The 24228-nt window shown below is 40.8% G+C and overlaps 1 protein-coding gene across 3 annotated transcripts; it reads right to left on the bottom strand.

Moving 5' to 3' along the window:
* Positions 1 to 796: 796 nt before the first annotated feature.
* clstn3 (calsyntenin 3) lies at positions 797 to 23269 on the bottom strand. 3 transcript variants are annotated; one of them, XM_060870625.1, is made up of 19 exons: positions 23179 to 23269; positions 21759 to 21825; positions 20221 to 20343; positions 18299 to 18509; positions 17910 to 18118; positions 16519 to 16668; positions 15644 to 15829; positions 15162 to 15449; positions 10780 to 10892; positions 10380 to 10539; positions 9614 to 9673; positions 8916 to 9064; positions 7212 to 7360; positions 3890 to 4116; positions 3410 to 3571; positions 3006 to 3151; positions 2724 to 2859; positions 2421 to 2605; positions 797 to 2322 (listed from the first exon to the last, which is right to left on the bottom strand). In XM_060870625.1, exons 2-19 carry the CDS (start codon positions 21823 to 21825, stop codon positions 2173 to 2175), a joined length of 2871 nt encoding a protein of 956 aa, XP_060726608.1. In that variant the 5' UTR covers positions 23179 to 23269; the 3' UTR covers positions 797 to 2172. The 3 variants fall into 3 exon arrangements, with proteins under 3 accessions (XP_060726608.1, XP_060726609.1, XP_060726610.1); XM_060870626.1 differs by having other exon boundaries at positions 22941 to 23255; XM_060870627.1 differs by lacking the exon at positions 21759 to 21825 and having other exon boundaries at positions 22941 to 23255.
* Positions 23270 to 24228: the final 959 nt, after the last annotated feature.

The raw sequence follows: 24228 nt of genomic DNA, 5'->3' as shown, positions 1-24228 counted from the left end.
CACCGTCACCCTGTGACTGACAGAGAAAATCCATCTAGGATTCATGTAAACATAGTCATGATGTTGTGCTCGATAACGATTAAGGGTTTAGTCCTAGCTTTCTGTTTAGACACAGTGCACAATAAATACCCTCACTGTCCACTTTATTAGGAACACCCATGAACCTGTATATTCATAGAGTTTTCACTTATCTGTTAACCATTGCATAAGATCATACAAACCACTACGAGTTCATACTAAACATCAGAAATGGGGGAAAAAAAGTTACCCCAGGGACAGGTATTTCAATAAATGACTGATCCACTGGGATTTTCATGCAATTTTCATTCTGCAATCTTTTAAGATAGAGAATAGTGGAAAAAGAAAACAACCCAGACAAATGGAAGGCTACGACAACACAAATAAGCACTCTTTACAGCCCTGATGAGCAGAATGCATCCCAGAGAGAGCACACTACATGAAATCTTGAGGCAGATGGGCACCAATACAAGAACACCAGATCACATTCAAAACATGGTGCCCATTGATACACAATTTGGTTCCTTTAATACCAACTGAGCATCATTTGAATACCAAAGCCTATATTATTGTAGCATTATTACTGATCATGTGCTCCCTTCATGGCCACAATTTAATTTTATAACGGCATAATAATCATTATAATCATAATAATCCAGTACAGCTCCTTTGGGATGTGGTAGAATAGAGCCTTCACAGCATGAATGTGCAGCCCTAACCAGTATTAGTATGCTGTTCCTAATAGAAAAAAATTGTAAATTAATCAACAACACCTCTCTGAGGTCATCTGAGTGTTTTTATTATGAACTTTTCAACATAATGTACTCTTCAGTTGATTTTCAATAACAATCAGTCGATAATCCGTGACTGCATCAATAATAAATACAGTTAAATGTTCCAACAGTGACCATAATAACATCATATAATTATGCAATTCGATCCATTCTTCATATCACATTGAAAAAAACAACAGGCTTTTATTAAGAGACAGGATTTGCACTGTACACTGACACAGACAGAAGAGTAAACACACAGGAGATAATGTGAGCAGGAGAGGATTGAGAGAGAAGAGTTGGAAAAGCAGCAACAAATTGAAAGACTGTAATACGGATGAAAAGGACAGTGGAAAATTCTGATGAGGAGTGTGAAGAAGTTAGCGAATTTAACTGTAATACATCTGCTTTTGCGAGATTCAAATGTTAACAAATTTGCATTTACACAATTAGACACACAAATAAACAAGCCAATCATGACCGTTATTATTACTAATACTATTATCATCATCACTATATACTGTCAGCATCTGTATTCATTATAGAGATAAATAGAAATAGAAAATAACAGCTAGCCCATCTTAAAGTGCAAAGACTAAATATGGATCAGAACAATGGAACTAAGAAAAAAAATTCATGATAATAATAATAATAATAATAATAATAGTAGTCATTTGAATTTCTATACATTTAAATACAATCAAAACAGCCCAGGATGAGCCATCATTCGGTTGGGGGTAGTGCTGTAACACAGGCTTACGACGAGTGTGTTTTTAGAGAATTTGTTGGTTACCTGCATATAGCTTATATTAATATCCACACACTCGTTATCTACAACAGTGTATTTGTACAGGAATGTTTTGAGAATAGAAAGAAAAGACAAATCGTGAATTAAACTGTACATTGTCTGAATGAGCCACATTATGGCTGTGATACTGTAAAAATATGAACTTGTAACCTTAACTTCACTGTACTGACTGTAAGTGACTGATTTCTACCGTAATGAAAATCACATAGCTTACATTCGTCTGCAATTATACCCGGTGCTTTGATACAGTGCAATGATCACATTCACTGAAGGTTATTACATCGTTGTGCCGTACATACATACTTTATAGAGTCTTGAGTGAAATGTGGACTAAGCACTGGACATTGATGTGAGATGCTATGCCATGTGCATTGCGTGTGTATGTGTGTGTGTGTGTGTGTGTGTGCACGTGTGTGTGTGTGAGCATACATTCCAGAGACAATGCATTCACAAAGGCTGATACAAATACATTTATGCTGTGTGAATATATGCAAGTGTGTGGTGCTTATGTTTCATGTAAATGGGCTTTATCGTGGTTAAGATTTCATGAGTGTGGCGGTTTATATGCTTGACTCAATAGCGACGGGGGGCGGAATCTCTTCCCTCTTTCTTAATGATGATTCGCTGGTCGTCAGCCGAGTCATCGGGCGACTCGACCACTTCCTCTTCGTCGTCGCCTTCCCCCTCTGTATCTGCCGCAATGCCCATGCGGTTCTCATAGGACTGACAAGGTTCGAGAATGAAAAAAAATATGCATTGATTATACAATAGGCCATTTGAACTACTCAGGAACTTCAAAGCACACTCCTCGTCCCACTCACCTCCATAGGGTTGACGATAATAGTAAGGGCTGAATCGTCCCATTGGTTGCTGCTCTCTTTGCCGGCTCCTCTAGCTCCCTCTCCACGATGATGGATGGAGCGGATGCGGAACACGCCAAGGATTACCATGACAACCAAGAAGCCCACACACACCATGATGATGACAGTGGCAGCCCCGGGAACCACTGCAGGAGAGAAGAATTTGGAAGTTTCAGTGAATGTGCAGTGTGGGCACTCAGTGTTTGACTGTTGCGCATTGCAGTGCGTGTTAAGTAGGTGATTTTTTGATGAGTCACTGTGTACCAGAGTTGCGGTGAGGGTTTGGCAGTGTATGTCCACTGAGCTCCCCTGTGTGATGAGACGGATGGAGAAACTGCTGCTGAGAGGCCAGGAGGTGTGACGGGTGATACAGGCTGTCCAAAGAGTGCAGGAAATTTACCTAGGATGAATACAGGAATAAGGATGGAAGGTCTATAATTTGCCATTTTATCTTTAATCTGTGTTCACGGAGATGTTTAGCGGATGTGATAATGACAACTGAAGCAAATACTGATCATTACTGATATTAAGAGGTGCTTTTGTTACCTCCAGTGTGAGCTCATTACTCGTGTACCGTCCGTTCATTTCTGAACAGGACAGCCTGAATCTCCTCTCGAAGCGGGCAGAGCCTTTTGCTAAACGATAACGAACAGAACGCAGGATGTCCTCGTACACTGAAATAGACTCCGCCCCTAGAAATTAAATGGAAGAATAAAAAAAAGGTTAAAGATGCAGATTATAAAGACTGAATGTTTTTACCCACCTATAATAATTAGATAATTATAATGATACTTAAAAAATCGTGAAACGTTCTTTAATTCACAAGAATTGTAATAGTCAATAGTTGTTGTAATGCAATAGTTGTAATAGTTTCATTCCATGCAGCTTTAGCTTTTGCATCATTAGCAAACAAAAATATATATAAATACAATTTTATAGAAGGAAATCACCAGTGATGGCGATGTAGGCCGTTGTATTGATGATGTCCAGTCCTTTCTCTTTCAGTGCCTCCATGTCAACCAGAAGCTCCTCCTTCTCTGGGTTTAGCTCCTCCCCTAACGGCTGGACCTCACAGCCATCCAGAGTGTGGGCCACGGCGTCTGACATGAGAGCTGGTAGAAACAGAGAGTGTGCACAATTAGTGTAAGTAAAATACTTTAAAACCACAAGACATAAAGCACTTTATGCCATATATTGATTGAAATATCCACAGTAGCCACAGGGAAAGGAGACAGATAGTAAAGAGGATAAAGGATATAGAGTTGTCTCTCTCTTTTGTCCTGATTCTCCTACAATAAGCATGTGGGCTTTGTGACGCTAGAGAACAGTGACTCACAGATGGGATTTGTCACCTGAGGTGTTTATAGTAATGGAGAAGTGAAAGTTGGTGGGTTTTTGTGGGAAGATTTTTCAGTGCTGAGCATTCTCACCTCCTCCCTCCATGTCCTGGGCAGCAGTGTTCACTGCATGAGAGAGGGAACAGACAATGCGGAGTTCAGGAAACAGAGGCACTCCGTGCACAGCCTCAAACTCAGGGGCGGGACGGGCCAAGTGAGGTCCTACGCCTGAGAGAGAGATCTGAGGAGCGTCAGGCTGAAGTACTACCAGATAACCTTCCAGCTGCCGCAGAGAGAGACATCCTTCCTCGCTGAAGCACCTGTGCAAAGAAGAAAAAGTGACAGAGGGTAAATTTGTCATGTCCTGCATTTACAGTTACAGTGTTAATTATAGACAGGCAGGAAGGCAAATCCAAAGCGTGATTAGAAATCATGCACAGAAAACAGGTAGAGGTCAGGTGATTAACAAACAACAAAGAGTAGGCAAATCATGAGCATGAACTCGAAAACAAAACAATATCAACAACCAGGAAATCAGAACACTGTACAAAGGATGAACATTATTGCACAGGTCACAGGTTTGCATTTTGGTTAAAACATTCAACATTGGGGGGCACGGTGGCTTAGTGGTTAGCACGTTCGCCTCACACCTCCAGGGTCGGGGTTCGATTCCCGCCTCCACCTTGTGTGTGTGGAGTTTGCATGTTCTCCCCGTGCCTCGGGGGTTTCCTCCGGGTACTCCGGTTTCCTCCCCTGGTCCAAAGACATGCATGGTAGGTTGATTGGCATCTCTGGAAAATTGTCCCTAGAGTGTGATTGCGTGAGTGTATGAGTGTGTGTGTGTGCCCTGCGATGGGTTGGCACTCTGTCCAGGGTGTATCCTGCCTTGATGCCCGATGACGCCTGAGATAGGCACAGGCTCCCCGTGACCAGAGGTAGTTCGGATAAGCGGTAGAAGATGAATGAATGACATTCAACATTATAAAAGTAGAATAATGGAAATGTTATACTGCAACAATGTTTGTATGATCCATTCAGAATCTTAGCCGCATAGAACAAAATAAAAGGTGTTCATTAGATTAAAACAAACTTAAGCATGACTCACAATGTGGCGCGTCTGAAGCACAGGACCTTCCTTTTGTTGTTTTTTGGCTGTGTTTATACCTGGTTTAAAAATGGCTTAGCGGTTAAGGTGTTGGATTACTGATCAGAAGGTTGTCAGTTCGACTCCCAGCTTGATCCACCAAGCTGCCGCTGCTGGGCCCCTGAGCAAGGCCCTTAACCCTTACTTGCTTAATTGTATAAAATAAGATTAAAATGTAAGTTCCTATGGATAAGAGTGTCTACAAAATGTTGTAAACTACAGGACCGGATCATAATTACACAGAGCTGTGAATGGGATCAAATGTGTCTTTAACAAGTTCCTGTTCATATGACCACATCATATTTGTAGTGTGAATGCAAAAGCGCCCCGATTTGTCCCAGACAGCTACGAAGGACCAGTTAATCGACAGAAATGACATCATAAGGCTTTTTACACTCAACTTTAACCCCGGGTAAAAACAATCCTGATTTATAATGTTAATGTCAAACTTTACTTGGGGTTAACAATTAATCCTAACTATTCATAATTTGATGCTTCCACACTGTAAATATACAAAGAAGAATGTTAACTCCTGGTTTGGGAACGTACAGTGTCAACAACTAGACTGGACGGTGAGAATAAAAGTCCCACATAAATAGTTTTTAAAGGTCATTTTTCAGTCAGTTCCTTAAATTCTTGACTGTGCCATCCTGTTAGTTCTGACCATAACTCTGAAGACAGACTTGTTTCCTCTTTGCACAAACTGACACGTTTCCATCGCTATTCAAGATTATTTTTTATTTTTCCCCTCAAATGCTACAACTACTGTTCACACAATAACTTTTGTATCTGCACAAAACACATGGTATGAGGTGTACGCTGTACAATTTCTGATTTAGTGTCTGTTGCTAAGCATCTAGTTGTAACATTTTAACACCACATCGTTTCAGACCGTGCACGTTTGGCACTGCAGTGAAGGTAGAGCAGTGTTGCATAACCATGGGAACAACTTGGTGTTTAATTCTCTTCTAAACTACAACTGTGAAATGTTCCACTACACAGAGTTTAAAGCAGGAAAGCTTAGAATGATGAGAACCCAGGGTTAGGTACAGTGAAGTATGAAGCCCTTACCATTGTGAGACTGTCTGGAAAATCTAAAGAAATCAGGATAAAGAGATGATATAAAAAGTCTGCATTTCAGAGCTTCTCATCTCTCATTCATTTGTAAGTTTCCTTAGAAGACCACGCAATAAAAAACTTTTGAAACAGCCGATACATGTACAGTAGATATGATTCATGAGACTTTACTGTCTGTGGGACAAAAAAGCAGCACGTAATAAATGTTAATAAAATGTAAGTAATAAAAGTGTAATAAATAAAACAATTTTCTGTGGAAAATATGTATGAAATCTGACTGAGAGCGCTGCTCATTTATGGCGTTTGGCAGATGCCCTTATCCAGAGTGACTTCCATTTATGTCATTTATATAACTGCAGTGGCAATTTGGTTTCCCTCACAACCGTCCGATCACTAGTCCAACACCTTAACCACTAAAGAGCCAGAGCCACTAAATCCTGCATTCTCTACTCCTGAACTTCATAATGGTTGATTTCTTCAGGCTGGATTACATCAAACTCTCAGTATCTGTCCTTGTCGATTCGTTAAATGGATCCGCCGTATCAGTTTTCTGCGTCTTTTTTGATGCAGAGTTCATTGATTCGCATCCCTCCACAGAGAGACCGACTATTCGATTACATCTTCCGTTCGGCTTCTAAAGCAGGACAATAACTGAACCCACTCCAGTGTGAAGCCAAATTTAATGAAAAATTCATCGCTTGTAAAAATGATATGTAATAAAGAAAATTTGACCAGTTTTTTTAGTGGCATTCACCGGAAAAAAAAGAAATGCTAAAACCAACACAAAAACATGAACTGTATTTATATTTTCCAACACCAATAACCATGTTCCAGTTTATTCTCAATCTAAACCAAAAAAAAAAAACCTGGAATAAGGGTGAAAGTTCAGTAATAAAAAGCTGTCTCGCTTTAATACATAGTCAATATATTTACATATACAATAAATGAACAAGCCTAATATTGAGAAACATATTTTAATGTAAACAGTGTCCCTAGTTAATTCTTCTATCATTTTAAAGAATATTATTACTACTACTAATACGAAGTGTGCTGTAACTCCAGTGTAACTAATAGGACTAGTGAAACTAGACCAGGCCAACAGGTAAGGTGATTAACTCAGATGGATTTCATGATTATAGGTTATGTAAGAGATGTAAGAGATGCTCACACCTGAATGTGTGCAGGAGTCTTTACCTGAGGGATGTGCTGAGTTTGAGAGGACGCACTCCAGGTGTAGCAAACCGCAGAGAGTTTCTGTAGGTCACCTGCTGGACCGCTCGATTGAAGCTCTCGATGTCGTCTCCCTCCAACACCAGCACTGACTGACTGGGGTTTACGTGAACCTAAGGAAACATGAGCAATGCCATGTAGAGGCAAAGCAGTGCTTCTGAAGTATTAAGAGTGACAAAACTAACACAACAGCCACTTGCGCTTATCTTTAGGGTGTTTTAGGGTATGTGAATGATCTCGGTTTCCCCTTATAAGGAACCACGTATGAACCGTACTGACAGGACATCAGGATATTGACTGAGTGCTGCTTGTTTGTGGGACCTTATGTGGTTTGATTGATTTTTGTGACGTGAAAACAAAAACACCCCGGTCCAATTTGTGTTTCGTTATAGCAGAAGTACTTTCGAAACGTGCCGTACAAGGCTGGCATCTTCTGTCACTGGTAAAATCAAAGCTGTCTGCTCATAGGGTTGTGTAGTCTTAGGAGATCACTGTACTTTGATATTTGGAAAGAGGTTGGACTAACTATCCTTAACATCTATGAATATCAATGTTTTTCTTTAGTTTTTGCAAAAAAATGATAGATAGATAGATAGATAGATAGATAGATAGATAAATAGATAGATAGATAGATAGTGAGTGTTAGGGTTAGATAGATAGATAGATAGATAGATAGATAGATAGATAGATAGATAGATAGATAGATAGATAGATAGATAGATAGATAGTGAGTGTTAGGGTTAGATAGATAGATAGATAGATAGATAGATAGATAGATAGTGTTAGGGATAGATAGATAGATAGATAGATAGATAGATAGATAGATAGATAGATAGATAGATAGATAGATAGATAGAGAGTGTTAGGGATAGATAGATAGATAGATAGATAGATAGATAGATAGATAGATAGATAGATAGATAGATAGATAGATAGTGAGTGTTAGGGATAGATAGATAGATAGATAGATAGATAGATAGATAGATAGATAGATAGATAGATAGATAGATAGAGATAGATAGATAGAGTTAGGGATAGATAGATAGATAGATAGATAGATAGATAGATAGATAGATAGATAGATAGATAGATAGATAGTGTTAGGGATAGATAGATAGATAGATAGATAGATAGATAGATAGATAGATAGATAGATAGATAGATAGATAGAGAGTGTTAGGGACAAATAGATAGATGGATGGATGGATGGATGGATGGATGGATGGATGGATAGATGGAGTTCAAGAGTTCATGAGCAGCCAGGATTAAATGCAACGAATATCAAAACACAGCTAAGGTCTACGTTCTTAAGGAATTGTGGTGTCTGAGGCTACATCAATGCTAATTTTACGGCCGCTTATAGTATAAACAACAAAAGCACTGTGATCACTTACAGCTAGTTACATTTAATCAAGCTGAGTTTGTTCACTACATGTTAAACCTCTCTTGATGTTTGGTTTAAATTATACAGTGAACCATTTAATATGTTAACATTGCATATATTTAGTTCAAATAATTTGGTTTTAAAAATAAAGCATATATATAAATATATATATATATATATATATATATATATATATATATATATATATATATATATATATATATATATATATAAAGAGAAAACAGAGTAAAGCAAAGTGGCCATAGTGGTCTCTGTTATAATACCTTCATGCCCGAGCCAAGGCTCTCGAGATCTCCAAAGTCCAGACCCTCCCTGCAGGCGTACAGACACTCCACCACACTGTGAGGCTCCACACTTCCTGAACGCACCGTTACCCCTGACAACAAGCCACGGTAACCACCCACAAACCTCCCTGAAGGATTGTAGAGACAAAAAAAAAATATACAAGATGTTTAATCTGTGTACTCCTCAGGGCAAAATATGATGTGCTTAAAAATTCAATGCTTAATATGTGACACTTAGTCACAGATTGATTCATCGCTGCTAATAAAAAATACTGAAAGTCCTAAAAATGACCACGGAGGTCTTTAATATTTAAACATCACTGATCCAATCTGAACCAATGCCATGCATCATTACCATCAAAATGTCTGATATAACTGCCATTAGCTACAAAACAGATCCAGATTTGTACTATATCTGTTCAACAAGATGTTTCCAACAATCACTGCCAGAAAGAGTGCTAGAATATTTTTCAAGAACACACAAAATCATTTAAGCGATAATCATCAGTAGGAGAAAAGAAAGCCGATGCTTGACGGCTGTGAAATTACTCAAAGTAGTGATGGTCAGATGGTCCATCATGAGCTCTGGTGATGAGGAATATAAATATACAGCAGCCTCTAACTCACACACACACACACACACACACACACACTTTACTCAATAGCTCATATCTCACTTGTGTTCTTTCCTTCTGGGATGCTGTTGTTAAGAATGTCTTTCTGCTTGTTCTCTGGCTCTGGAGAAAGTGAGATATAGAGGAAGACAGTGGAAAGACAGAAAGTTAGTAAAAAAAAACAAAAAAAAACAAAACAAAAAAAAAAAAACTTAGTAAATGATTGAGAAATGATATAAAGTATATAAGTAAATCCAGTCTGATCCACAGCAGAAAAGTGCAGCATCAGTGCCAATGGCGCTGATTAGCACACACTGCAGCATAGGAAAGCAGGAACAGCAGGAGACTAAAAGCCTGGCTGGGCATCTGTTGGCCAAATATTCTCTCTCTCTCTCTCACTCTCTCTCACTTCCTCTCTCTCTCTTCCTCTCTCACTCTGTTTCTCTTCCTTTCTCTCACTCTCTCTCACTCTCTCGCTCACTTTCTCTCTTCCTCTCTCTCTTTATCTCTCTCTTTATCTCTCTCTTTATCTCTCTCTTTATCTCTCTCTTTATCTCTCTCTTTATCTCTCTCTTACACACACACGCATACCCACCTGTTTTTCTGTTTTATCTGAATAAGAAATTAATCGAATGGTTTTAATTAGACAGAAATGTACACACACGCAATTAAAGAGAAAAAGCACCAAGCTGTCACCAAGCTGCTGCTAGAATATTTCTAACTGGCTGTTTATTTCTGTTTAGCACTGTCTGACACACACACACACACACACACACACACACATACAAAAACAACTGTGTCTTGCAAACGGTTGCTTTAGTGCACATACCCCAACATGCTCCAATCACCAGCTTCTGTTGTGGGGCCGGGTTAGGGATGGCTCCATTGTCATGAATAAGTGCAGGGTCAAAAGTCACACCATCAACATACAGTGTGATGGAAGGGAACTGCACACTAAGAGACAAGTGATGCCATTCACTGTCACACACCTGTGAAGGTAACAGAGGGTAAATCTCAGCAGGGACCAAACTGATTACACACCAGACCAAGTTATTATGTACACCACCCCTACAGTCTATAACTGATGTCTCTGCCTCTCATGTTATTCAACTAATTAAAAGTTGGTTAGAAAAAATGAATACACACCTGCTTGAATGAAAGAATTACACAGATTATTTATACTGAATGATCCCATACATTTATGTTGCCGACGCATTTCACTAATTTACCTGTTCAAGCTTCCAGAGAAATTTAACTGGCCGCGCAGCTGAGACATCCGGCCAGTAAAAGAGAGACAGGCGGCAACCATGAACAGACAGAGAGTAGTGTGAATAGGAGTCATCTGTTGATAAGAACAAACACACACACACACAGGTTACACACAGGTGTGTGTGGGTGAGAGAGAGAGAGAGAGAGAGAGAGAGAGAGAGAGAGTTAGAGCTTGAGAGCTTAATCCATGACTCTTTCCTGTGACTCAGTTTAATAATGGCGAGAGGAGAACAGCACTTTAGCTGGAAAAGCCATTTCGCAAAACTCATGAATAACAAAGCTAACACGAATCTCAGAGAATATTCTGTGCCGTGTCTAAAGAAAATGAATCTGTACAAAGGATGCATGGGATCACTTATTAAGAAAGGGCAACAGTGATTATGTAGAATAAACATTACAACATACTTATCATTCCTTTAATACATAAAGGCCAGAGGCTTTCAATTGTTGTTAACAAAACAACAACAAGCTCTTCTAAAAGGCAATCCAGAAATATGCGGTTGCTGAACACATCTACAACTGGAGACGTCTAAACCTAAAGCCCATACACATGCTAATGAATCACTGCAAGCTGCATATCAAACCCTATGCCTCAAAGAGTGCTAACATAATTCCCTAAAATACTACAATGTTTAAGATAACCTTTGTGAAGACAGATAGACAGACACATCAGCAATGAGTCAATCAACACAGATACGGTAGTGCCAAACAAAATCAATCAAGGACTTATGACAATCCACATACACAAACCTAATAATATAAAACAAATTAGGTTTCAGTTAGAACCAAAAAAATGATGAATTTGTTTCAAATATTTAAATCACAGAGCACTTTTTAGGATCAGCTATTTACCTGCTAATTCAAGCAATGCACTAAATCTGCCAATCGTCTGGCAGCAGATAAACTCATGCGGATACAAACCAGCAGCTTCAGGTAACGTTCAGGTAACGTTCAGGTAACGTTCAGGTAACGTTCAAATCAACCACCAAAAAGGGGAAAAGTGATTTTGACCAGACGGCCTGAGTATTTTGAGTATTTCTATAACTCCTGAAATTAATATCTCTAGAGTTTACTAACAATGATGGAATAAGTAAAAACATTCAATAGCCCTATTCGGACGGGACTAGTTTTACAGGGGGTCGTTCGAGAAATTTCAGTTTCACAGATGTACTTTGTGATTTTAATCCCGTCCGAATCTGCCATGTCTGTCTTTTTCTCACACGACCTGTGTAAAAATTCCAGAGCAAATTACCTACTGTTTTTCAGCAAAATCGGCGCTCCTCTGAGAAATCTAATCCCGTCTGAATGCGAATGTCTGTGATTGCCGGAAATGTTTTTTCCAAAACGCGTTTTCTTGTCTGTTTTGGTCAACGTGAACTACCATATTAACCCTAGCGCACCAGTATTCAAGTTTCTGCTTTCTGCACACCAATAATGGATGTAAATGTGTTTTCTACCCTGCGAAGAAATAAAAAAATGAACAACAAGAAGAGCCAAATCACGTAAATTGTTAATACTGGCTACTGTAATATCAGTTTCAGGTAAGAGTACTTTCATTTCTGTAGTCAATTACATATCGTAAAAATTATATAAAAACGTATTTATTCCAGTGGGTTTATAAGAAGTTCTATATAAAACCATATGATGTTAAACACTATTGATACTATTGATATACTATTGATCGGTCATATGACCATACGCAATCCACGCATCCTGGACATGTGGTCTTGTGCAACGCCCACATGTAAAACACAGACACTCCTACCTCCGTAATAAACACAGATGTTAGTCCCGTCCGAATCCATACATGAAATGACAGACGTCGGCTGAAAAAAATTCTAACTCAAACGTCGTTTGGAAAACTAGTCCCGTCCGAATAGGGCTAATGAGTACAGTTCTGCAGACTGAAACACCTGGTTAATGAGAGAGCTCAAAGGAGCATGACCAGACTGCTTTAAGCAGACAGAAGATATATAGTAACTCTTTATACAATTCTGGTGAGCAGAAAAGCATATCAGAATGCACAACACATCAATGCAGAAGATCACATTGGGTTCCACTTATGTAAGCCAAGTCTGAATCTGGATTTCTGCTGAGGAACACAGATGATACGGTCTGAAATTGAGACCAACAGCATGACTCCATGGACCAACCTGCCATGTGTCAACAGTCCAGGATGGTGGAGGAGGTGTAATGGTGTGGGGAAGGTTTTCCTGCCACATTTTAGGCTGTTAATACTAATCAATCATCAACTGAATATCTCTGAGTATTAGCGCTGGTCATGTGCATCACGTCATGTCCATTACCACTACCATCAACAGATCCATAGCATCTGGCCAGGTACCAACTACTTTCAAGAGAGCAAGGCTTATTCCCATCCTAAAGAAACCTGCTCTGGATCCATCAGACATCAGTAACTACAGACCGGTACTCACTTCTCTCATTTCTTTCAAAAATTCTTGAACACATTGTCTATAATCTACTGTCTGTCTATCTCTCACAGAACAACCTCTAAGATTCCAACCAGTCTGGCTTTAAAGCAGCTCATCCCACAGAGACAGCCCTTTTGGATGTCTCTGGGAAACTACATGTTGCTAGATCAGCCAAACTGTGATCCGTCCTTATCCTCCTTGACCTTTCAGCAGCATTTGATACGGTCAACCACAAGACTCTCTTGTCCACTCCAGGAGTCTTGGGATTTGCGGTTCAGCTTGGGAATGGTTTGCTTCCTACCTGAAAGGACGCTCATATCAGGTAACATGGAGGGGAGTGACATCTGCTCAACGCAGACTCTCCACTGGTGTCCCACAGGGCTCAGTACTTGGTCCTCTTATTTTCTCCCTGTATACTCACTCTCTTGGTGAAGTTAGTTCTCTTACCACTGCTATGCTGATGATACACAACTTATCTTCTCTTTCTCACCCTCAGATACCACAGCTTCTGATCGGATCTCAGCATGTCTGGCAGAAATATCATCTTCAATGACTGCTCATCAGTTAAAGATCAATCCTAGCAAAACTGAACTGCTGATCATCCCAGGTGATTCATCCCAAGGTCATGATCTTGCAATATCCCTGCATAACGATCTACTCTCCCCTTCAGCCACAGCTCGCAACCTTGGGGTAACCAAGGTCTGCCAAATGCTGTAAATGTAAATGTAAATGTAACCATGGACAATCAACTGTCCTTTTCCTTTCAAGTTGCTAATGTGACTCACTCATGTCGGTTCCTTCTCTACAACGTTAGAAGGATTCAGCCATCCACATAGGCTGCTCAGGTACTTGTTCAATCTCTTGTCATTTCAAGATTGGACTACTGCAACGCACTGCTGGCAGGTCTACCTATGAACGCAATTCGTCCTCTGCAAATGATCCAAAATGCAGCTGCACGGCTTGTTTTCAACCTGCCTAGGTTCTCGCATACCACACCACAGCGGTGATCCATCCACTGGCTTCTGGTAGCTGCACGCATCAGATTCAAAACCAGCTCCCTCTTACCTCAAAAGCCCTCATCACTCCTCACACTGCACCCCGCACCCTCAGATCTAACAGCACTGCTCGACTGGTTCCACCATCTCTCAGGGTAAGAGGCAAGTATACAACAAGACTCTTTTCTGTTCTGGCACCAAGGTGGTGGAATGAACATCCCCTAGGGGTCCGGACAGCTGAGTTGCTGGCTATTTTCAAATGACAGTTGAAGACCTACTTATTCATGAAACACTTCAACTATCACTTCGTTCCTTGTTTGTTGCATATATGTTTTTAAAAAAAACAAACAAACAAAAAAAAACCTTGAACAATGTTTTAGACTCATGGTATCTTAAGTATGTAACCTAGTGAACCAGAGTTAATGTATCCAAGAGACTTAAGCACTTCTGTACGTCGCTCTGGATAAGGGCGTCTGCCAAATGCTGTAAATGTCCACAGTATACCATCTTTCAGCAGGATAAAGCAACATGTCACAAAGCAAAAGTCTCTCAAACTGGTAATGAACAGACAATGAGTTCATTGAATTTCAGTCTCCTTCCCAGTTGCCTTCGGGATGTGGAATAATGGAAATTCGCGGCATGAAAGTCAACATGGAGCATAATTGATAAAGTAATGGTTCCAACATCTACTGGACTCCATGCCATGAAGTACTAAGAATGTTTATTGTACTTAGGAGAGCAAAGGGAAACCCTAACCATATTCAATATAATATCTATCATGTTTTAAAAAGCAATTTATTAAAGTTTTGCACGCTCTCTTTTGACTTGTTTTGTATGATCATTTTTGTTACCAGTAATTCTGAAACTGACCATTATTTGCACACATAAATTAAAAATGTACCCAGTACAACTGACCGTTTTTCACAGTGCTGCACACAATCGTTTCCTCTTCTCTACGGGCTCCTCTTGCCTGATTGGCTGGTGGCTGAGTGTTGGCACCGCCCCTTCGCATCCACAGCTGGAGAGTGAAGTGGTCTCCTGGCACAGTCGCGGTAACAGGGTCGGGAACTACAGCAACGTGTGTGGAGCCGTTGAAAGAAAATACCAGAGACGAGTCAGAAGAAGGAAGGGTGGGCAGTGCGGCTGTCCAGTTTGCAGCAGGAGACGGTGGTGGGAGCAGGTCGACCTCACCCCTTACAGCACCTGGGCAGAAACATGTTTTTCTTGTAATTAAAAACAAAATTTGAGCTATCGATTCATTCAATAGGGGAGAGGAATATTCTCAAAATACGTTATATGTGAAATCCACAATCCTAAATGCTAATCTGCTCATGCTTATAATAACTCTGTACACAAGAATGGAAAACAAAAATGTGTACTGAGGTTAGAAGACTCACCGCAGAGCCTTCTTACAGAGCGGTCAGAGTAACTATCTCGGTCACAGCCTTTCCCAATATGGCCAGTCTGAAGCTCCACAGTGGCCTGGATGTTCCACACGGTCTCCTCACAGGTCTCCAGGTGCAGGCTGGGAAATAGTGGGATGCTGCCTGAACCAGGCGTGTACTCAACACGCTTTGACCAGCCTGAGAGACACGTTGAAAATACATGCAAATACAAAAACATTAGTCCGAACAAACAGGTAACGTACTGCGAATTTAAAAAACAAACAAACAAACAAATAAAGAGGTTCATATAAACACAGCAACAACACTGCAAAAGAAATGACATCTTAGCAAGGGGTCTTAAGCTCTGGTCTGGTCAAGGGGTCTGACATCTTAAGCTTGAAATTTTATTATTGTCTTATTTTCTTATTAACATAATTTGCTTCTTTATAGTAATTAACGTTTAAAATCAGCAAAACAATCTACCAATAGATTTTAAATTACAGCCATAATATAAATACAGCCACAATATAATATCATATTTGGGGAATTTGGTCCCCATATAGAGATTAAAAACAAGACCCAACCACAAACAGCAACAAAAATGCTTTCAAAATAAAAATCAGTTTGCGTCTCGTATTTTAATTTTTAATGCTAATTAAACTGAATGTTTTTTTCTTTTTAATAATCCTTTTCTAAGGAACACAGACAGAGCTCCAACCAAGCATTTCCAAGCAAATATAAAATTAAAAAGTTTTGATGGTTGGAGTAATAAAATCAGCACAATCCATTTTTTCAGTACAGTGAACAGCTGTGCCATTCATGCAACATTCACATATCACAGCAATGACTAAACAGAGGAGATGCTTAATGAAAATGAAGCTCTGTACCAATCCAGCCGGGTTTGCAGGAAGGTTTAACGGTCACTACGACCTGAGCATCAGCCTGAGCTCGATTCTTCCCACAGTCAAATGCAGTCACCCAGAAGCTGTGAACGCGCTGCTTCTTTGAGTCTAAAGGTTCAGTGTTCTTAATGTTCCCTGAGAAAGAGAAAGAGAGAGAGAGAGAGAGAGAGAGAGAGAGAGAGAGACATAAAGGGAGAGAGAGAACGAGAGAGAAAGAAAGAGAAAAAGAGAAAGAAAGAAAGAGAAAAAAGACAGATAGAGATAAAGAGAGAGAGAGAAATAAAGAGAGATAAAGAGAGAGAGAGAGAGAGAGAGAGAGCGGTATTCACCTGCTGACATGTGAAGAATGTAACAAAAAGGCAGAAATCAGCAGGTACTTTATTAAAACAGTATTTCAACAACGTGACCAACAGAAGAAAAGCTGCATCAGCAGGGATCTTTAACTGAAGGCAATGAGGCAACAATACAGAACTTGGTCTAAATAATTCCAGAGACTGAGTACAATTATTTAATTTAATGAAATGTCTTGATACCAAAAAAGATACTTACACAGAAACCCAGTGACTAAAAGCAAAGGAAAGGCATATTGAAGGAAAAACAGTGAAAACCAGAAAGAAACAGAAAAACAGAGTGCAAGACGGCTGTGAAAACACAGTGCAAGGGCATTCACGCAGTAGTGCCTAGTTCAGCCTGACCCAAATTACCAGTCGAACTGCATACAGCCTGGCACAGAAATCTGCAAGGTCATCACTAAAAAAAGCTATCATCTCTCTCTCACTCTCTCTCCCCTTCCCGTGACCCTCTTATATTGTCTCTCTCTTCTCACATGTTCAACCTGCCTTCCGTGCTGGGCTCCTTCACTCTTGGCTCTTATCGCATTACCAAATGTCAGCTATTGATCTTCTGGGTTTGTCATTGGGACTCAGAGAGAGAGTCACATCTGCAATCAGGATTCCTCAGTTTCCCCTCAGGTTACAGAGTAAATAAATAAATAAATAAATAAATAAATCCAGACCTACTAATCATATATACCTCAGGTCAGTGCAAAAAAGATAAAAGATAAAAAATATAAACAGACTTGATGACAATTTAAAAAAATGGTATAAAGAAGATAAAGTCGAATAACGCTTTCATTATGACACTGTAAACAAAAACAAAAATTCAGAAACTATACTGAATATTTAATAAATAATGAATAAAACTGTCGTATAGTTTTTATAATAAACTGCACAGCACAAACAGTCTATTAAGAATTTCACTAATATGAGATTAAATCAAACATAAGGGAAAAAGGGGGAAATCGTTTTCAAAGGTTTACAGGCATAGAATACAGAAAGCTCCAGACCCCCCAGGAGCCTGGCATTTGTAGTTCTCACCATCGTTGTCGATTGCAAATGGGACGTTGGGCGTGATGATGTCGTAGAAGCAGATCTGGCTGTACTGAGGTGAGCAGTCAGCGTCCAGAGCTTCCACACGTACAATGCGATCGAAAAGACGTCCTTCGGGGACGGACGCCTCATACCGACGCTCAACAAAAACTGGGGAAAACTCGTTCACGTCATTCACACGCACGTGCACGGTGGCCCTGTAGTAAGGGGAAATGGAAAAATAAAGACTTCGGACACAGAAACACTGATGGTGTCAACAAAGGAATATTGCCTCAACAAATCTCTAAAACACAGTTTAGAAATCACATACAGTCTGAGTGATGCTTCTACACAGAACATTTGTCCTCTGAAGAATTGAAGTATGGAGGATGTCTTACTTGTGTGATTTCTTGCTGTTGGTGCCATCAGGACCTTCTCCACAATCGTAAGCCTGGATTGTGAAGCTGTGCTCCCTCTGGCTCTCACAGTCCAGAGGTTCTTTGGAGCGCACAAGGCCCTCGCCGGTGGAGCGGTCCAGCACCACGGCCTCAAACTGAGCCGAACCAGAACCGCCTGGACCATTGTGTACTCGGAAGCCACAGATCTCGCCTAAAGAAGGGGAGAATGAAGAGAACCAATGAAAGGGGCAAAGGAATGAGTGATAGAAAGAGCTAGTGGAAATAAAGTCTGGATGTGGTGAACAAGGAAGGGAGGATTTTCCTTCCCTCATCAAAACACTGCAAATAGCCTTCACAATATTACACACAATTGCAATTATTTTAGATTATTATTATTATTATTATTATTACTACTATTACTGACTAGATGTACTGTAAAAAGAAAGCTTGAAAATTCAATTCAGAAAATCTAAACTTAGAATTTCTCCCCACTATTACTCAGCATCACAATCCATGCTACGAGCGTGAAGCCGCCTCCAGAAGCCTAAAGAGCTCAGTCGTGCATGAACGTGTCTCTGTGGATGCTGGGTCATCCTGTGGAGAGAGCCAGGCCAGGCACGCCCGATCCTTCTGTAATGTTATGCAATTTGTGTAAACGCTGGAGTGTAATTACTTCCTGCTGCACTAAACCAACAGCCCTTTACTCCAAACTGCCCCCGTGTTAAATCAACAGTAATCTTGTTTATAAACTCAACCTGTTTGTATACAAGTAATGACTGTGCAACAAAGTGAAGTAGCAGCAGTTATTGCAGGCAGTTATTACAGTGGTTATAAAAAAAAAAAAGGAAGCACTGTGACTAAAGATGAAAGAATAAATAAATGAATGAATGAATGAATGAATGAACTATAACAAAACAATAAAAACAATGCAACTAATAATATTGTGAATGTCACTGAATGTGTGCATGTTTAAGACAAAACTGGTATCATGACTTTATTTAGAAGTTTCATGTAGATGTCTGGCGGTTCTGATTGTTCAGGCAGGCGGCTGTATGCAATCAAATCTACAGTTAGGGAAGGGTACAGAGATTAAAGATAACAGAGCTGACACTTAAAATTACAGAGATGACAATTACAGTTTACAGACACTCAAATGTTATAGAGCTGACAGTTAAGGATTACAGAGCTGATGTGTGAGGGTTCAGAGATTTAAGAGTTACAGAGCCGGCGCTTTCGGGTCACGGAGCCGGCGCTTTAGGAGTACGGAGCCGACGCTTTAGGATTACGGAGCCGACGCTTTAGGAGTATGGAGCTGACGCTTTAGGAGTACGGAGCCGACGTTTTAGGAGTATGGAGCCGGCGCTTCAGGGTTACGGAGCTGCTGTTTTCGGGTTACGGAGCCGGCGCTTTAGGAGTACGGAGCCGACGCTTTAGGAGTACGGAGCCGGCGCTTTAGGAGTACGGAGCCGACGCTTTAGGAGTACGGAGCCGGCGCTTTAGGAGTACGGAGCCGGCGCTTTAGGAGTACGGACCCGGCGTGAGGGTTACAGAACTGACGCTTGAGGGTTACAAACTGACGCTTGAGGGTTACAAAGCTGACGCTTGAGGGTTACAAAGTTGACGCTTGAGGGTTACAAAGTTGACGCTTGAGGGTTACAAAGTTGACGCTTGAGGGTTACAAACTGACGCTTGAGGGTTACAGAGCTGACGCTTGAGGGTTACAAACTGACGCTTGAGGGTTACAAAGTTGACGCTTGAGGGTTACAAAGTTGACGCTTGAGGGTTACAAAGTTGACGCTTGAGGGTTACAAAGCTCGCGCTTGAGGCTTACAGAGCTCACGATTTTGATGCTCAAGAGACAAAGGGTGGCTTGAAAACTGTAAAAACCTTCTATTGTAAAACTTAGTGGTTTTGTGCATTACCTGCATAATGAAGAGGAGCATCTTTATCCAGGGCGAACAGAGGTGGGTTTAACAGGACAGTGTTGTCGTTCTCCATGACAATACCTTGATACTCGGTCTCTATCCATGGCTTGTGTTTATTAGCTGAGAGTAATGAAGAGAAGCACAAGGCAAGAGTATGTGAGAATTTAGAATATTCTGCATTTACGGATTTAAAAACGATTTAACAAATACCAAGGCTCATGAGCAAAAAATTAGATGCATGAGCAAATCTGTTTCCCAGATACACACATATAATAACCCCAATATATTCTTACACACATGCAGAGGACATGCAGCTAACCTACACCCAAACACAATACATAAACTGAAACACATTACTGATACACACTAAATTGTCTCTTATCTCACAGAATAGGGTTTATCACTCAAACACACTGAACATCTTGCTGTGATTTCCCCATGAAAAGCACTCGAGCACACGCATCAATCTGCACCAACACTCCACTACACCTGCAGCTACAGATATGCGAAACGCTCGAGCTGGCTGAAAGAGTGGAAAGAAACATGTCCTATAAAACCCTATGCGAGCAAATGCCACAATGAAAATGGCAAATTCTCTTGCTTGTTGTATTGCATAGAAATCATGACTCTTCAGTAATATGGTTCTCTGAAGCCAAAATAATAAGTCAATCTGTATTAGAAGAGCAATGTTTCATGAACCGAATTTGCATTGATGTAATGTACGGTTCAAAATGGCAGCATAACAGCATAATCGGAAGTCATATATTCTGCATATTCACAGCATGAATGAGCATTCTGCTCTTCCAGGAGCAGCTGAGGATTTATCTTGTGTAACTGCTGACCAATCCATCGTGTTTCAGCTCCTGTTTCAGGGCTTTTTCTCTGTCTCTCCCTCCGCCTTTCTTCCTCGTAGCGTTAATCTGAGCATCGGCTCGCTGGATTACTCTACTGATTACAGATTGAGACTTGAATTTCCAACTGTTCTCATGCACGCTGCCTCACTCCACCACTCCCTACAGCCATGGCTCTTCATTTCTTTTTTTTCAGCAGAGTAATTACTGTAGCCTTCTTTTTTAACCTCTATCGTTTTCCCTGTATCGTTTTTCTTTCACTTTTACATGTTTCACAGCTGGTCAGAACGGAGTAAATCTATGCTGCACTACAAAAAAATTTCCTGCTTGCATCTGATGGTTTCAAGTGTCCATCCATCCATTTTGAATCTCTAGTAGTGCTACTTCCCAGTATTATTAATCGACTGGCCGATTCATTTCTGTGCTCATAATGTTCAGTATATTGGCCGCACTGGATTAGACCATACATTAACGTCACGCAAAGCTCAACGACATTTAAAACAGATATGATGCTTGAGATTCATTCAAGGGGTCAGGGGTTACAGCAGGCATAAAACGACATACATTTAGGGATGTATTTTTGCTTCTGCACAACTCATTGACCATCGTGTTGTCGCTCTCTGGGACAGCTGTCATTATTCACATTGCTCATAATCAACATGCAAAAGGATGTTGGCCACTGACCTTTGTTGCCATGGGCAACGGCAGTCAAGCAAAAGAGGAGAAAGGAGAGGAAACTCATTCCGGCCATCTGAGGGAGGAAGGGAGAGGAAGAAGGGAGGGGACATGGAAGAAGACATGCATTAAACTGACATGAAGCAGAGAAATATAAAGGCAGAAGCATGGAAAGAGGAGTGCAAGTACAGAGAGACGGACACATCCACGCCTGCATCACACAATGGGGTCTCGTCCTCGTTAAACGTTCATTTTATCAGCACTCATTTACTAGCCTTAAATAAAGTATCATGATCGATTACTCAACACAAGCACGATGCTGGAGCTCTGTTCCAGATCTAGTTGCTCGATTTAGGACCGTCTGTGCCACAAACACACGCAAATACACAAACTTCGGACGCTTTAACGTAAAATGAAAAAAAGATGAAGTTGTGTCGTTTTGAAGCGATGGAGTAAATCGGTGAACACAGTAAAACACATATGCAGCATGTGTGCAGTCTGAGCCTTAACTGTGTGTTAGTAGGTTATATCATCAGCTACTGTGGAGAACATTACATCATTTACAGACTATGAACCGGCCTTAACCTCCATGTCCAGTTTTTCTCAAAGGGCTTCATGATATAAATATCTTTCCATATATATATATATATATATATATAAAACTCTCAACATCAATCTGAAAAATCTGTATGAAATAATCTCATGAAATATAATGTAAAGCCTCACTGTGGAGGCTCCTGCTCAGGTAAATACATACACACACACACACACACACACACACACACGAACACACAGGGTATCACACTAGATCTGCTTCTTATTCAGCACAATTATCATAGCATGCGGGTCCTGATACTGGCCATTTTGTGCGTCGTGTATGACCATAAACCTTACAATTGTTGCCAGAGTGTTGTGTGTGTGTGTGTGTGTCCCAAGGTTAAGTCTTGCTGCTCTACCTGAACGAAAACCCCGACGTTTATCATCCAGCTCAGAGAAACATGTAGCGCTGTAACGTTACAAATGCGACATTTACTAATCGATTTTTAATGAAACAACTCCGAAATGTATCCCACAGCGCAGTCCAGCTGACAGGACCGTCTGTATACAGTACACAGGAACACACACAGAAAGACAAACACGACGGATATAAAACGAAGTGTTACTTTAAAACGACAGGAGATGCGACGTTACCGTGAGGTGCAAGTCGGTACCCGAGACAGCCTCCTCCTCAGCCTCTCCGTCACACACACACACACACACACACACACACACACACACACACACACACACACACACACACACACACACACACACACACTCTAACACCGATAGGCTAACAGGTGCGGACACACCGACCTCCTACAGCCTCAGGAATGTACTGAAGCTCTAAACTAACGCGTGAAATAGGGACGTTAATGGATGGACCTGCCTGCTTCCGGAGCCTTTATTTTCTGTAGGTTCAGTGCGAGAAAGACGGAAAAAATTGTCTGAGTGATATAAGAGCGCCGCCGCCCCGCCCCTCCCACTAGAGTTATTTCTAAGCCACGCCCACACTGCGTCTCTCTCTCTCTCTCTCTCTCTCTCTGTCTCTCTCTCTGTCTCTCGCTCTCTCCCTTTCTCTCTCTCTCTGTCTCTCTCTCTCTCCCTTTCTCTCTCTCCCTCTCTCTCTCTCTCTCTCCCTTTCTCTCTCTCTCTCTCTCTCCCTTTCTCTCTCTCTCTCTCTCTGTCTCTCTCTCTCTCCCTTTCTCTCTCTCTCTCTCTCTCTCTGTCTCTCGCTCTCTCTCTCTGTCTCTCTCTCTCTCTCTCTGTCTCTCTCTCTCTCCCTTTCTCTCTCTCCCTCTCTCTCTCTGTCTCTCTCTCTCTCTATCTCTCTCTCTCTCTCTCTCTATCTCTCTCTTTCTCTCTCTATCTCTCTCTTCCTCTCTCTCTCTCCTTCACCTCATACATAAAAACAAACCCTAATCCTTATCACGCATCCCAATTCCCACTTCCTCTTCGGAGCCTTGATTGACAGCTGAGGATGCTCTCTAGTCCCGCCCTCTTTTCGTCTCCCGACCCCATTAGGCCAAACTGCAAAATGACGTCATCGGCTGTGTTCCAAACAGCACACTAACGCACTTAGTCAGTACAGCAGATGTGCGTTATTTATTTATTACTTTATTTATTACGGTACTGTGTCGTTGCGGACGGAGATAACAGGAGGACTTCAGTCTAAAATCTCAATTAATAATTGTGGCATTTAATTGAATTAAATTAAATTCAGCTAATTAATAGCCCTTCCTGAGTAGGTGGATTAAAGCAGAATGTGCATGTTTTATTGGCTTGTCTTGACCACTGGGTGTTATACAGCAAGCTACAAAATAATTACAGTCATGAGAAAAGGAATGGACGCCTTCCTTCAGTTGTAGGTTTGTATTTATTAGGGTCTCAGTAACAACTGTGTGGTCGTTACAAACCTGTATGAACAAACAAATAGCCT

This window comes from Tachysurus vachellii, chromosome 5 (genome assembly GCF_030014155.1).
Source record: "Tachysurus vachellii isolate PV-2020 chromosome 5, HZAU_Pvac_v1, whole genome shotgun sequence".
In the NCBI taxonomy this organism is placed as follows: domain Eukaryota; kingdom Metazoa; phylum Chordata; class Actinopteri; order Siluriformes; family Bagridae; genus Tachysurus; species Tachysurus vachellii.
This window is presented reverse-complemented; position numbering and strand designations above follow the sequence as displayed.

Coding starts and splice junctions, on each gene's coding strand:
- clstn3 (XM_060870625.1), bottom strand. CDS start 21,825: ATGGCCGGAATGAGTTTCCTCTCCTTTCTCCTCTTTTGCTTGACTGCC. Junction 9,674..10,379: donor GGTGATTGGAGCATGTTGGG/GTATGTGCACTA, acceptor CACTTTCTCCAG/AGCCAGAGAACAAGCAGAAA. Junction 3,572..3,889: donor CCAGGACATGGAGGGAGGAG/GTGAGAATGCTC, acceptor TGTTTCTACCAG/CTCTCATGTCAGACGCCGTG.